This window comes from Triticum dicoccoides, chromosome 7B (genome assembly GCF_002162155.2).
Source record: "Triticum dicoccoides isolate Atlit2015 ecotype Zavitan chromosome 7B, WEW_v2.0, whole genome shotgun sequence".
NCBI lineage: Eukaryota > Viridiplantae > Streptophyta > Magnoliopsida > Poales > Poaceae > Triticum > Triticum dicoccoides.
Window position 1 is genome coordinate 770,486,101 of NC_041393.1, and position 13,349 is coordinate 770,499,449.

General features: G+C 46.8%; 1 protein-coding gene across 1 annotated transcript; it reads right to left on the minus strand.

The window, feature by feature from the left end:
- Window positions 1–8,335: 8,335 nt before the first annotated feature.
- Window positions 8,336–11,775, minus strand: LOC119340649 (putative disease resistance protein At1g50180). The gene is made up of 3 exons (XM_037612565.1): window positions 10,156–11,775; window positions 8,984–10,020; window positions 8,336–8,893 (listed from the first exon to the last, which is right to left on the minus strand). Exons 1-3 carry the CDS (start codon window positions 11,723–11,725, stop codon window positions 8,879–8,881), a joined length of 2,622 nt encoding a protein of 873 aa, XP_037468462.1. The 5' UTR covers window positions 11,726–11,775; the 3' UTR covers window positions 8,336–8,878.
- Window positions 11,776–13,349: the final 1,574 nt, after the last annotated feature.

Genomic DNA, 13,349 nt, shown 5'->3' on the forward strand with positions numbered 1-13,349 from the left:
AGAATATTTGAGTTACGAGTTTGGTGTACATTTGAAAAACTGTGGAATAGTTTCGCAACTCACGCCAGCCGGAACACCACAACGTAATGGTGTGTCCGAACGTCGTAATCGTACTTTACTAGATATGGTGTGATCTATGATGCCTCTTACTGATTTACCGCTATCGTTTTGGGGTTATGCTCTAGAGACGGCCGCATTCACGTTAAATAGGGCACCATCAAAATCCGTTGAGACAACACCTTATGAACTGTGGTTTGGCAAGAAACCAAAGTTGTCGTTTCTTAAAGTTTGGGGCTGCGATGCTTATGTGAAAAAGCTTCAACCTGATAAGCTCGAACCCAAATCGGAGAAATGTGTCTTCATAGGATATCCAAAGGAAACTATTGGATACACCTTCTATCACAGATCCGAAGGCAAGACTTTTGTTGCTAAATTCGGAAACTTTCTTGAGAAGGAGTTTCTCTCGAAAGAAGTGAGTGGGAGGAAAGTAGAACTTGACGAGGTAACTGTACCTGCTCCCTTGTTGGAAAGTAGTACATCACAGAAAATTGTTTCTGCGACACCTACACCAATAAGTGAGGAAGTTAATGATAATGATCATGAAACTTCCGAACAAGATACTACTGAACCTCGTAGATCAACCAGAGTAAGATCCGCACCAGAGTGGTACGGCAATCCAGTTCTGGAAGTCATGCTACTAGATCATGATGAACCTACGAACTATGAAGAAGCGATGGTGAGCCCAGATTCCGCAAAGTGGCTTGAAGCCATGAAATCTGAGATGGGATCCATGTATGAGAACAAAGTATGGACTTTGGTTGACTTGCCCGATGATCGGCAAGCAATTGAGAATAAATGGATCTTCAAGAAGAAGACTGACGCTGATGGTAATGTTACTGTCTACAAAGCTCGACTTGTCGCAAAAGGTTTTCGACAAGTTCAAGGGATTGACTACGATGAGACCTTCTCACCCGTAGCGATGCTTAAGTCCGCCCGAATCATGTTAGCGATTGCCGCATTTTATGATTATGAAATTTGGCAGATGGATGTCAAAACTGCATTCCTGAATGGATTTCTGGAAGAAGAGTTGTATATGATGCAACCGGAAGGTTTTGTCGATCCAAAGGGAGCTAACAAAGTGTGCAAGCTCCAGCGATCCATTTATGGACTGGTGCAAGCCTCTCGGAGTTGGAATAAACGTTTTGATAGTGTAATCAAAGCATTTGGTTTTATACAGACTTTCGGAGAAGCCTGTATTTACAAGAAAGTGAGTGGGAGCTCTGTAGCATTTCTAATATTATATGTGGATGACATATTGCTGATTGGAAATAATATAGAATTTCTGGATAGCATAAAGGGATACTTGAATAAAAGTTTTTCAATGAAAGACCTCGGTGAAGCTGCTTACATATTGGGCATTAAGATCTATAGAGATAGATCAAAACGCTTAATTGGACTTTCACAAAGCACATACCTTGACAAAATTTTGAAGAAGTTCAAAATGGATCAAGCAAAGAAAGGGTTCTTGCCTGTGTTACAAGGTGTGAAGTTGAGTAAGACTCAATGCCCGACCACTACAGAAGATAGAGAGAATATGAAAGATATTCCCTATGCATCAGCCATAGGCTCTATCATGTATGCAATGCTGTGTACCAGACCTGATGTGTGCTTTGCTGTAAGTTTAGCAGGGAGGTACCAAAGTAATCCAGGAGTGGATCACTGGACAGCGGTCAAGAACATCCTGAAATACCTGAAAAGGACTAAGGATATGTTTCTCGTATATGGAAGTGACAAAGAGCTCACCGTAAAAGGTTACGTTGATGCAAGCTTTGACACTGATCCGGACGATTCTAAATCGCAAACCGGATACGTGTTTACAAAGCGTCGTAGCGGGATCTACGTGTGAAGCAGAGTACATAGCTGCTTCGGAAGCAGCAAACGAAGGAGTCTGGATGAAGGAGTTCATATCCGATCTAGGTGTCATACCTAATGCATCGGGTCCAATGAAAATCTTTTGTGACAATACTGGTGCAATATCCTTGGCAAAGGAATCCAGATTTCACAAAAGGACCAAACACATCAAGAGACGCTTCAACTCCATCCGGGATCTAGTCCAGGTGGGAGACATAGAGATTTGCAAGATACATACGGATCTGAATGTGGCAGACCCGTTGACTAAGCCTCTTCCACGAGCAAAACATGATCAACACCAAGGCTCCATGGGTGTTAGAATCATTACAGTGTAATCTAGATTATTGACTCTAGTGCAAGTGGGAGACTGAAGGAAATATGCCCTACAGGCAATAATAAAGTTATTATTTATTTCCTTATAATCATGATAAATGTTTATTATTCATGCTAGAATTGTATTAACCGGAAACATAATACATGTGTGAATACATAGACAAACAAAGTTTAACTAGTATGCCTCTACTTGACTAGCTCGTTAATCAAAGATGGTTATGTTTCCTGACCATGAACAATGAGTTGTTATTTGATTAACGAGGTCACATCATTAGTAGAATGATCTGATTGACATGACCCATTCCATTAGCTTAGCACCCGATCGTTTAGTATGTTGCTATTGCTTTCTTCATGACTTATACATGTTCCTATGACTATGAGATTATGCAACTCCCGTTTATCGGAGGAACACTTTGGGTGCTACCAAACGTCACAACGTAACTGGGTGATTATAAAGGAGCATTACAGGTGTCTCCAAAGGTAGATGTTGGGTTGGCGTATTTCGAGATTAGGATTTGTCACTCCGATTGTCGGAGAGGTATCTCTGGGCCCTCTCGGTAATGCACATCACATAAGCCTTGCAAGCATTGCAACTAATGAGTTAGTTGCAAGATGATGTATTACGGAACGAGTAAAGAGACTTGCCAGTAACAAGATTGAACTAGGTATTGGATACCGACGATCGAATCTCGGGCAAGTAACATAACGATGACAAAGGGAACAACGTATGTTGTTATGCGGTCTGACCGATAAAGATCTTCGTAGAATATGTAGGAGCCAATATGGGCATCCAGGTCCCGCTATTGGTTATTGACCGGAGACGTGTCTCGGTCATGTCTACATTGTTCTCGAACCCGTAGGGTCCGCACGCTTAAGGTTACGATGACAGTTACATTATGAGTTTATGCATTTTGATGTACCGAAGGTTGTTCGGAGTCCCGGATGTGATCACGGACATGACGAGGAGTCTACAAATGGTCGAGACATAAAGATTGATATATTGGAAGCCTATGTTTGGACATCGGAAGTGTTCCGGGTGAAATCGGGATTTTACCGGGTTACCGGGAGGTTACCGGAACCCCCCGGGAGCCATATGGGCCTTCATGGGCCTTAGTGGAAAGTTGAAAGGGCTGCCCACAAGGGCTGCGCGCCTCCCCCCTTCCCCTAGTCCTATTAGGACTAGGAGAGGTGGCCGGCCACCCCTCTCCCTCTTTCCCCCTCGAGGAATCCTAATTGGAATAGGATTGGAGGGGAGTCCTACTCCCGGTAGGAGTAGGACTCCTCCTGTGCCTCCCTCCTTGTCCGGCCAGCCTCCCCCTCTACTCCTTTATATACGGAGGTAGGGGGCACCTCTAGACACACAAGTTGATCCACGTGATCTATTCCTTAGCCGTGTGCGGTGCCCCCTGCCACCATATACCTCGATAATACTGTAGCGGAGTTTAGGCGAAGCCCTGCTGCTGTAGTACATCAAGATCGTCACCACGCCGTCGTGCTGACGGAACTCTTCCCCGACACTTTGCTGGATCGGAGTCCGGGGATCGTCATCGAGCTGAACGTGTGCTCGAACTCGGAGGTGCCGTAGTTTCGGTGCTTGATCGGTCGGATCGTGAAGACGTACGACTACTTCCTCTACGTCGTGTCATCGCTTCCGCAGTCGGTCCGCGTTGGGTACGTAGACAACACTCTCCACCTCGTTGCTATGCATCACATGATCTTCCGTGTGCGTAGGAAAATTTTGAAATTACTACGAAACCCAACAACTCCAAGTAGGTTTCCCCACTTTTTCCTAATCTTATTTGGAGTGGGAAGGAAGGAGTACAAGTATTAGGAAGTAGTACTAGTAGTAGGAAGTAAGAGAGGGGGAAGGAGAAAGGAAAGGGGGGGCCGGCCCCCCTCCCCAATTCGGATTGGGCTTGGGGGGGCGCGCCCCCCTCCCTTGTTCCTTCTCTCTTCCTCCTACATGGGCCCAATAAGGCCCATATACCTCCCGGGGGGTTCCGGTAACCTGCCGGAGCTCCAAACTTCTCCGGAACCTTTCCGGTGTCCAAATATATCCGTCCAATATATCAATCTTTATGTCTCGACCATTTCGAGACTCCTCGTCATGTCCGTGATCATATCCTGGACTCCGAACAAACTTCGGTACATCAAAATACATAAACTCATAATATAATTGTCATCGAAACCTTAAGCGTGCGGACCCTACGGTTCGAGAATAATGTAGACATGACCGAGACACGTCTCTGGTCAATAACCAATAGCGGGACCTGGATGCCCATATTGGTTCCTACATATTCTACGAAGATCTTTATCGGTCAAACCGCATAACAACATACTTTGTTCCCTTTGTCATCGGTATGTTACTTGCCCGAGATTTGATCGTCGGTATCCAATACCTAGTTCAACCTCGTTACCGGCAAGTCTCTTTACTCGTTCTGTAATACGTCATCTCATAACTGACTCATTAGTTATATGCTTGCAAGGCTTAAGTGATGAGTATTACCGAGAGGGCCCAGAGATACCTCTCCGACAATCGGAGTGACAAATCCTAATCTCGAATTATGCCAACTCAACATGAACCTTCGGAAACACCTGTAGAGCACCTTTATAATCACCCAGTTATGTTGTGACGTTTGGTAGCACACAAAGTGTTCTTCCGGTACACGGGAGTTGCACAATCTCATAGTTGCAGGAACTTTGTATAAGTCATGAAGAAAGCAATAGCAGTATACTAAACGATCAAGTGCTAGGATAACAAAATGGGTCATGTCAATCACATCATTCTTCTAATGATGTGATCCCACTAATCAAATGACAACACATGTCTATGGTTAGGAAACATAACCATCTTTGATTAATGAGCTAGTCAAGTAGAGGCATACTAGTGACTATATGTTTGTCTATGTATTCACACATGTATCATGTTTCTGGTTAATACAATTCTAGCATGAATAATAAACATTTATCATGATATGAGAAAATAAATAATAACTTTATTATTGCCTCTAGGGCATATTTCCTTCAAACAGGACATAGTTTGACACATTTACGAGTTCTATCTCCAGTTAATGGGCTCCAGGGAGGAGCCCAGAGCCCGGCTGCGGGCGGACGTCTGGGATCCTGCGCTGCGGGTTACGGACGCCGAAAATGAGGCCGTAGGGTTGGCCTTCCTCCCCCAGGAGATTGATGCGGCGGTTCTCGCGATGAAACCGGACACCGCTCCGGGTCCGGATGGGTGGCCGGTGGTGATGTTCAAACGGTTTTGGCACGTGCTTAAAGGGCCAATTTTTGACGTATGTAATGGGTTCATGCGCGGTACCGTAGATATCTCTCGTCTTAACTTTGGGGTTCTATCTTTGATCCCCAAAGTCAAGGGAGCGGACTGTATTAGACTTTTTAGACCGATTGCGCTCATTAATGTCCCCTTTAAAATTTGCGCTAAGGCGTGTTCCTCTCGCATGTCTCCAACAGCTCAGCGTATTATTAGTAGGAACCAATCGGCTTTCATTCGTGGTCGTAACATTCTGGAGGGGCCTTTGGTCCTCCAAGAGATTATTCACTCGTTAAAACGCTCGCGTCAGCCTGCTATCCTTCTGAAGTTAGAATTTGAGAAGGCGTACGACAGAGTGAACTGGGAGTTTCTCCGTCACGTCGTCCTGGACCGAGGATTTTCGTCTATGTGGGTTCACCGCATGATGCAATTGGTCTCAGGGGGCCAAACAGCGATTGCGGTGAATGGAGAAGTAGGGAACTTCTTCCGTAACAAGCGAGGGCTACGTCAAGGGGACCCGGCCTCGCCATTGCTCTTTAACTTTGTGGCAGATGCCCTGGGCGCCAAGCTAGACAAAGCCCGGATTGCCGGCCATATCAGGGGAGTGGTTGGCAATTTGATCCCGGGAGGCGTGTCACACCTTCAGTACACGGATGACACCCTCCTCCTTTTCGAACCGGACCAACATAGTATCGCAACGATAAAAGCCATTCTTCTTAGTTTCGAGCTTATGTCCGGGTTGAAAATAAATTTTCACAAATGTGAAGTGGTGTCCATAGGGATGGATGCGGCCGAAAGCGTGCGGGTATCTAATTTGCTTAACTGCAAATTGGGAAAACTGCCTTTCACCTACCTCGGTCTCCCGATCGCAGCGAAAAAAGCACGATTGTCGATTGGGACCCTCTCTACACTAAGGTGGCGGGCAGGGTTTGCCCATCGAGAGGCCGTTTTATGTCTTTAGGGGCTAGACTAATTCTTACTAATTCCAGCCTTTCGTCCCTGCCTATGTTTGCCATGGGCCTGTTCCTGTTGGCTGACGGGGTCCACACTAAAATGGACACCCCGCGGGTCCGTTTCTTTTGGGAAGGAGCGAGTCCGAAGCGTAAATACCACATGGTTAAATGGCAGGACGTGTGCAGACCCAAAGCCCAGGGGGGCCTGGGGATCAACTCTAAGCTGATGAATATCGCTCTTATGTGTAAGTGGATTTGGAAGCTGTCTCAGGGAGAGACGGGCCTCTGGATGGATCTCCTCCGTGCAAAGTACTTTCCGGACGGGAATTTCTTTCGGGCTGCGACCCACGGATCTCCTTTTTGGAATTCCATCCAATCCCTTAAACCGTGCTTTGCCAGGGGCGCGAGGTTTTCGGTCAATAACGGACGCTCCACCCGTTTCTGGCTCGACAGTTGGATTGGCGAGCACCCTCTTTGGTCTGAATTCCGCCTCCTTTACACCATCGCGGTGCAGCCCAACCAACTGGTGGCTTCGGCTATCAGCTCCTCCCCGCCCCCAATTTTCTTTAGACGGGAGCTCACGGGCCCTGAGAGGGTGGAGTGGGATCGCCTTCGGGCTTTGATTGCGGACATGCGCCTGTCGAGCAGCGCGGACTTGGTGTCCTGGAGGCTATCGGGCTCTGGCAAATTCTCTGTCAAGTCCCTGTACAGAGAGCTGACCCGTGGTCATGTCCCATTGGCTGCCGCGGGGCTTTGGAAGGCTCAAATTCCTCTCAGGATCAAGGTGTTCCTCTGGCAACTTTGTCAAGACCGCCTTCCTACTCCCATCAACATTGCCAAACGCAATGGCCCAGCCTCCGGGCCCTGTGCTTTGTGCGGTTCCCCGGAAGATGCAGATCATGTGTTTTTCCGGTGCTCTTTGGCTCGTTTTGTCTGGAGCGCGGTTCGTGAGGCCGCGGGGGTGGTTTGGGACCCCCGCTCCCGTCCCGAGCTTGTGTCCTATCTGTCCTCGGTCCAGGGATCTTCGCGACGTGTTATGTGGACATGTGCGGCGGCCATGCTGTGGGCTTTGTGGCATATCCGTAACAAGTTTACAATTGAGGGTGTGTTCCCCTCCCACCCAGCTAACGTAATCTACAAATGCATCTTGTTCTTGCAGCAATGGGCTCCACTGGGAAGGCAACAGGACACTGATCTGCACCAGCTGGCTCTGGCTCGTCTCCGCACTGTCTACTCCGCGGCACGAGCTCCGTCGTCGCCTCCCGTTACCTCTTAGGGAAGGGTCGTCCTTTTGGATGTGATCTCATCCGAGCCTGCATGCTCTTTAGTTCCGGCTGGATATGCCATGTAATAGACTACATTTTCGTTCGTGTATGTCTTAAACCGTGTGACTGGTCGTTTGGTTGTGAACGCTGCCTAAGTTGTGGACTTTATTAATTTAAAGCCGGACGTCCCTGACGTCTATGTTCTAAAAAAAAATCAACCAAGTGGGTAAATGTTGGAGCAAAAACGCTCCCGGATATAGAGGCTTGGGTATTAGAGTAACTGAATAAGACAAACAAACACGTTTATCCTCTTTTGTACAGACGGTTGATACTTTTTGTGCGTACAGTTGATATCATCCCTTTTCAGGTCAATGGGTTGATGTTGTGAACCATGGAGGTGCACGTCAGTTCAGTATACCATCTACTGCCAAAGCATGACAATTTAAATTGGGAGGAATGGCCACACGTGAACGTTCTAACCAATTCATGCATCAACGAACTAGTAGTACACAACATGATGCATCAGCACGCAATAAGTATTCATCGATGCATATGTGGATCCAGTTTTTGGACTGTATGTACAAGGAATAAGATCCAGTTTTTGGACTGTGTATGTACATTTCGCACTGAAAATAAACTGACACTTTTTGTACAGGAAAGAAAATAAATGCAATCAGACATCTTGGAGGATTAGCACCATGCATCTCTGCCGCCAGGGAAAGAGGCGCCGTTGCCCACCCTCCCATGCGGAGCTAGGCTTGGAGTTTGGGGGAGGTGCAGGCGGCCCGTGGTGAAGAGGAGCGACCTTGGCACCGGGAATGAAGGTCCGCGATGGGCAGCGGCCTCTCCTAGATCACCTCAGCTCCATCTTGTACACGGCCGACGACATCGGAGGATGAGGAGGCCGCGACATAGGCTGATAGGCATCGATCGGGAGGGCGGATCTAGATTCTAGACAGAGAAGCAGGAGGAGCGAGGTTGTCGTATCGATCGCCCATGGCGTCCTTGAAGGGAGACGAGGAGAAGGAGGGATATCAGGATTGGGAGGAGGGAGATGGGTTCGACAATGAATCGGGAGGGCGCCAGATTTTAGACGAGAATGAAGATGAATTCCTCGCGCCCCACAGATCTGTAATCACCCCCTAGCTAGTTTCCACCTGCGCAAAAAACAAAACACACATAAAAGCAATGAAAATGAAAGGTGTGGCAAATTAACTATGCTTAAGCTGCGTATAAGTATGTAATACCTTGCATCCTTTCTGTCGCAGCTCCTTTAGTGTGTCGTCATCTTTGGAAATCTGAGGCATACCGCTCAGTTTTAGGTGACTGAGGGACCGAAGGTGCAGCAACCCTTCCGGGAGCTTGCTCATCTTCACACAATACCGAAGTGTCAGGTGGGAGAGCTTTGGCATTGTCCCTTCCTCCATCCTCCACACCTCGGTGGAAAATCTATCAAGTGCTAAGTGTTGCAGCCGAGGGAACCCTTGGGAAGAGCAGCACATGGTCTGGCCTTTGTACCCACTCAACTTCAACACCACAAGACAGGGAAGTTTCTCCAGGATCGGCATCGGGTCTTGTTTTATGACATCGGCATATAGAACAAGACGACGTACGCTTTGTGGGAACTCAGCAGGCAACTTATGGAGCACATCAAATTGGCCGAGACTAATATCAACCAGGCGAGGCATGTTTGCAAATATGTTGAGCACCTCCGCTGGTATATCGGGGTCCATCCACAAGGATAAGGTTGTTAGTTGATTCAGCTGGCCCAAGAAAATCATCATGTCAAGACAACGGTAATCAGTGCCAACAGTTTCAAGATCCAAGCCTAACACAAAGCTCTGTAGCTCTTTCGGCTGCAGTCGCACACTCCTTGCAGGTGGTGGTGGAGAAAACCCATCGCCAAGGTAAACATGCCTTAGAGTAGGGATATCCCAGAGAGAGTTTGGTACCACTGACTCAAATTCTGTGCGTCTGAGATCTATAGTCTGCAAGTAAAGGAGTTTTCCAATTGAAGAAGGGAATGCCACACGTCCACAATTTGTCAACCTAAGCAGTCTTAGGTGAATGCACCCACCAATTACGCTGGAGAAATCTTTTAGTGTTGATTTTTCAATGCAAAGAACTCTTAGGAATCTCAGCTTAGGAAGGGACACTGATTCAAGCTCAAAGCCAAGCAGACTTCGGACATTATGCGTTGCAGGTAAAATCTGATCACTCAAAGTTTGAAAACTAAAACGGTAGGACATCAAGTTATCAGACAATGATGATGCACCAGCTTGGCCTGCAATTTTTTTAGAGTGCATTACATGTCAGAAGAGTGCATTACATGTCAGAAAAGCTAGCCGCATACAAAAACATATACTAAATTTAAAAATGGAATCAATTAATACAAAGAGACCAGGAGACGAAACCTGACCTGCAGTTTTGTCGATGGCATCAAGAAAACCATCTTGTCTTGCTTCTTCCAAGCACCAGTCATGTAGAATATCGTGAATCCTTATTCTCTCAATCCATCCATGTGCCCTACTTCTGTGAACAACTTGTATCAAGCTTCTCTGAGCCAACTCGGTTACATAACTCCGTGCTGTTTCTTCTAGCATATGCTTTGCTGTATGTGGAATGAAGCTTTCTGCTATCCATAATTCAATAAGATCCGACACAAAGATTACATCATCCTCAGGAAAAGCGGCAAGATAGAGAAAACAAGCCCTTAAATAATGATTTGGCAGGTCCTTGTAACTGCGAGCCAGTATGTCTCGCATCATCTGTCCGTTCTTGGTTAATGGCCAATCAGAGAGTATATTGAACCATGTTTGTGCATTTAGATTTTTTGATAGATAACCACCCAAAACTGCAAGTGCAAGTGGCAATCCATCACATTTCTTTGCAAGCCTTTTCCCAAGTGTTTCAAACTCATCCACATCACGTATGACAGACCTTTTGTATGATGGTAAAGCTTTGCAACTAAATAGTTCCCAACTTTTCTCGTGATCTAACTTCTTCAAATGATGAACATAGGTTGGCATTTGGACATGATTTGCAACATCCTCCTTCCGGGTGGTTAATAGTACTCTACTACCATTAGTTGCATCTGGAAAAGCGTTAACCCTTTTATTTATCTGGTCCCATGTGTCGGTTTCCCAGACATCATCAAGAACTACCAAGTATCTTTTTTGCAATAGAAAATCATGGATCTCCTTTCCCACCTCATACTCATTCATCTTAGCAATTGACTCATCTCTGCCCCCCATTATTTGTTTCATAATATCCTTCAGTAAATCAATGCCCTTGAATTTTTGAGATACAGTGACCCAAGAAGCTGCCTCAAAGTGTTGTTTGACACTAGATAAAGTGTATACTTTTCTAGCAAGTGTTGTTTTCCCCGCCCCACCCATGGCAACTATGGAGACAACACTAAGAGTTATGTCATCTTTGTCAACTAACTTGCCAACTATTTCTTTGTACTCATCCCCAAAACCAACAAGGTCAATATCTTGAAAGTTTTGGTGCATAGTACCATAATCTTGTGGATACTCATCCTCAGTTTGAACCGTTTCTACATCGCTAGTGTCCAAAATGATTTTCAAACGGTTTGCACTATCAAATATCTCACTGATCTTCCTTTTTACACGCTGTATTTCAGCACCAATTGTGTGAAGGGTAATCACGTCACTTGGGAAGCGAGCATACCTCGAGATGGCACCCTTGAAGCCCTTCTTGAGCCTGTTTCTCTTCTCCATGTAGTCGGCCGCTTCAATGGCATTCTCGGCCTCATATGCCGCATCCCTGATCTGGCTGACCCATGTAGTCACAAGCTCATCTCCTGATCTCCTTTTGGGGTCGGCGGATTTAAGGTAGCTCTTTAGCCGCTTCAGCTCATCCTTCAAGAATCCTACTTCAAGGTTGACGCCCCATAGGAATGTAGTCTCCTGGACCACAAGGGTGCTCACGTTGCCAAGCACGGAGCCAATGGCCGACTCGGCCATTAGTTTCTCCGGGCTCTCGGTCTCAGAGATGGAATGCTTGACGTGGGATGAGTGGGTGGAAGGAATTAAGCAGGTGTGGCTGGCCAGGAACGATTTGATGGCGTCTGATATTGTATTTCTTGTTGCTTTGAGGTTGGTTGTATATATAGCAGAGCAGATTCAGCTCAGCTCATGTATACGTGATGGTAGAAATAAAGGAAGGAATATGGTGTGCTTCCGGGGAGGGCTAGAGGTTCTTTTCCTTTGCTGTGACATGAAGGCAAGGTATTAAGATGCATGCAAAGCAAATAAGCTCCTCCACACCATTGCTTGAGTTGCAGTTTTAGCATCATTCGATCCCATCTGCATGCAGCAGCCTTTCCCAAAAGACGGTGTCATCTGTTGGGGCCATGGCCTTCTCGTTCTGGGCCTCGTGGTACCGTGAGAGCGACGTAGATTGGGCCTCGAGCACACACGAAAGCCCACAAATAATAGGTGCCCCTCCCTTCTCCTCTCTTCTTTTCCCATGGAGCCGCCGTCGGACCAAATCACTATTCTGACCCTTTCAACGAACTTTGTCACAAAATGAACTCGACGTGAAAGTATTTCACGATCTGACCCTTTTAGCAACGCCATAGCCCGCGGCGTTTCTGCCCAACATAGGAACGCCGAGGTAGCTAACGTTTCTGACCAAGAATAAACGCCGAGGTAGCTAGCGTTGCGGACCAGGTAAGAAACGCCAAAGGCACTGGCGTTGCTGCCCATCATAGAAACGCCAAGGAACCATGGCGTTGCTGCCCTCTTTGGTAATAATTAATTCATCCACATTTCACATGCACATGGAAAAGGGTAGAAACGTCATGGTCATTGGCGTTTCAATGATGGGCAGCAACGCCAGCGGCTTTGGCGTTTCTTACCTGGTCCGCAACGCTAGCTACCTCGGCGTTTCTTCTTGGTCAGAAATGCTAGCTACCTCGGCGTTTCTATGTTGGGCAGAAACGCCGCGGGCTGTGGCGTTGCTAAAAGGGTCAGATCATGAAATACTTTCACGTCGAGTTCATTTTGTGACAAAGTTCGTTGAAAGGGTCACAATAGTGAAAAAGTCCGCCGCCGTCCACCAGCGGCGGCCGCAGAGAGCAGCAACGAGTCTTGCTGGCTCGCGACCCTCCTATTAATTTCTCTCCCCCCGCTTGCTTTCGCGTTCCTTGATTCTTGACGCAAGGGTCGATGGTGTGCAGAATTTGCTCGTCAGCCTGAAGATGCCGGCCGTGAAGCATTCGCTAGCACCTGAACTACTTCCTGCCGCGTTTTCTGCCAGGTGTGCTGGATCATTAGCTATAATGTGCTGGTAGAATGATTAGAATTAGTGAATTAGTGTGAGGCCAGTGCTGATTTTGGGGGTACAAACTAACTAATCTGCAGCTGTCCTGCTGCTGCTTAATTGCTCAATGCAAAGTACCCAACTAAGCTACGTAGTAATATCTGGTAGTGAAGCCACTAGTCTCTAGTACGGGTTGTTGCTTTGGTTCTCCCTCCTAACTCAATTTTCCACGGGTATCCTTGTCCCTCGCGAGTTTATTTTTTTTCTCTGGTCCGCCGTAGCCCAGATCTGTCTAACCCGTATAATCCATGCAGTATATGTACA

What these genes read in the sequence shown, in the direction of transcription:
- LOC119340649 (XM_037612565.1), bottom strand. Translation starts at nt 11,725, where the DNA reads ATGGCCGAGTCGGCCATTGGCTCCGTGCTTGGCAACGTGAGCACCCTT. An exon ending in TGCCATCGACAAAACTGCAG is followed by an intron (nt 10,021 to 10,155) that starts GTCAGGTTTCGT and finishes AAAAAATTGCAG; the next exon opens with GCCAAGCTGGTGCATCATCA.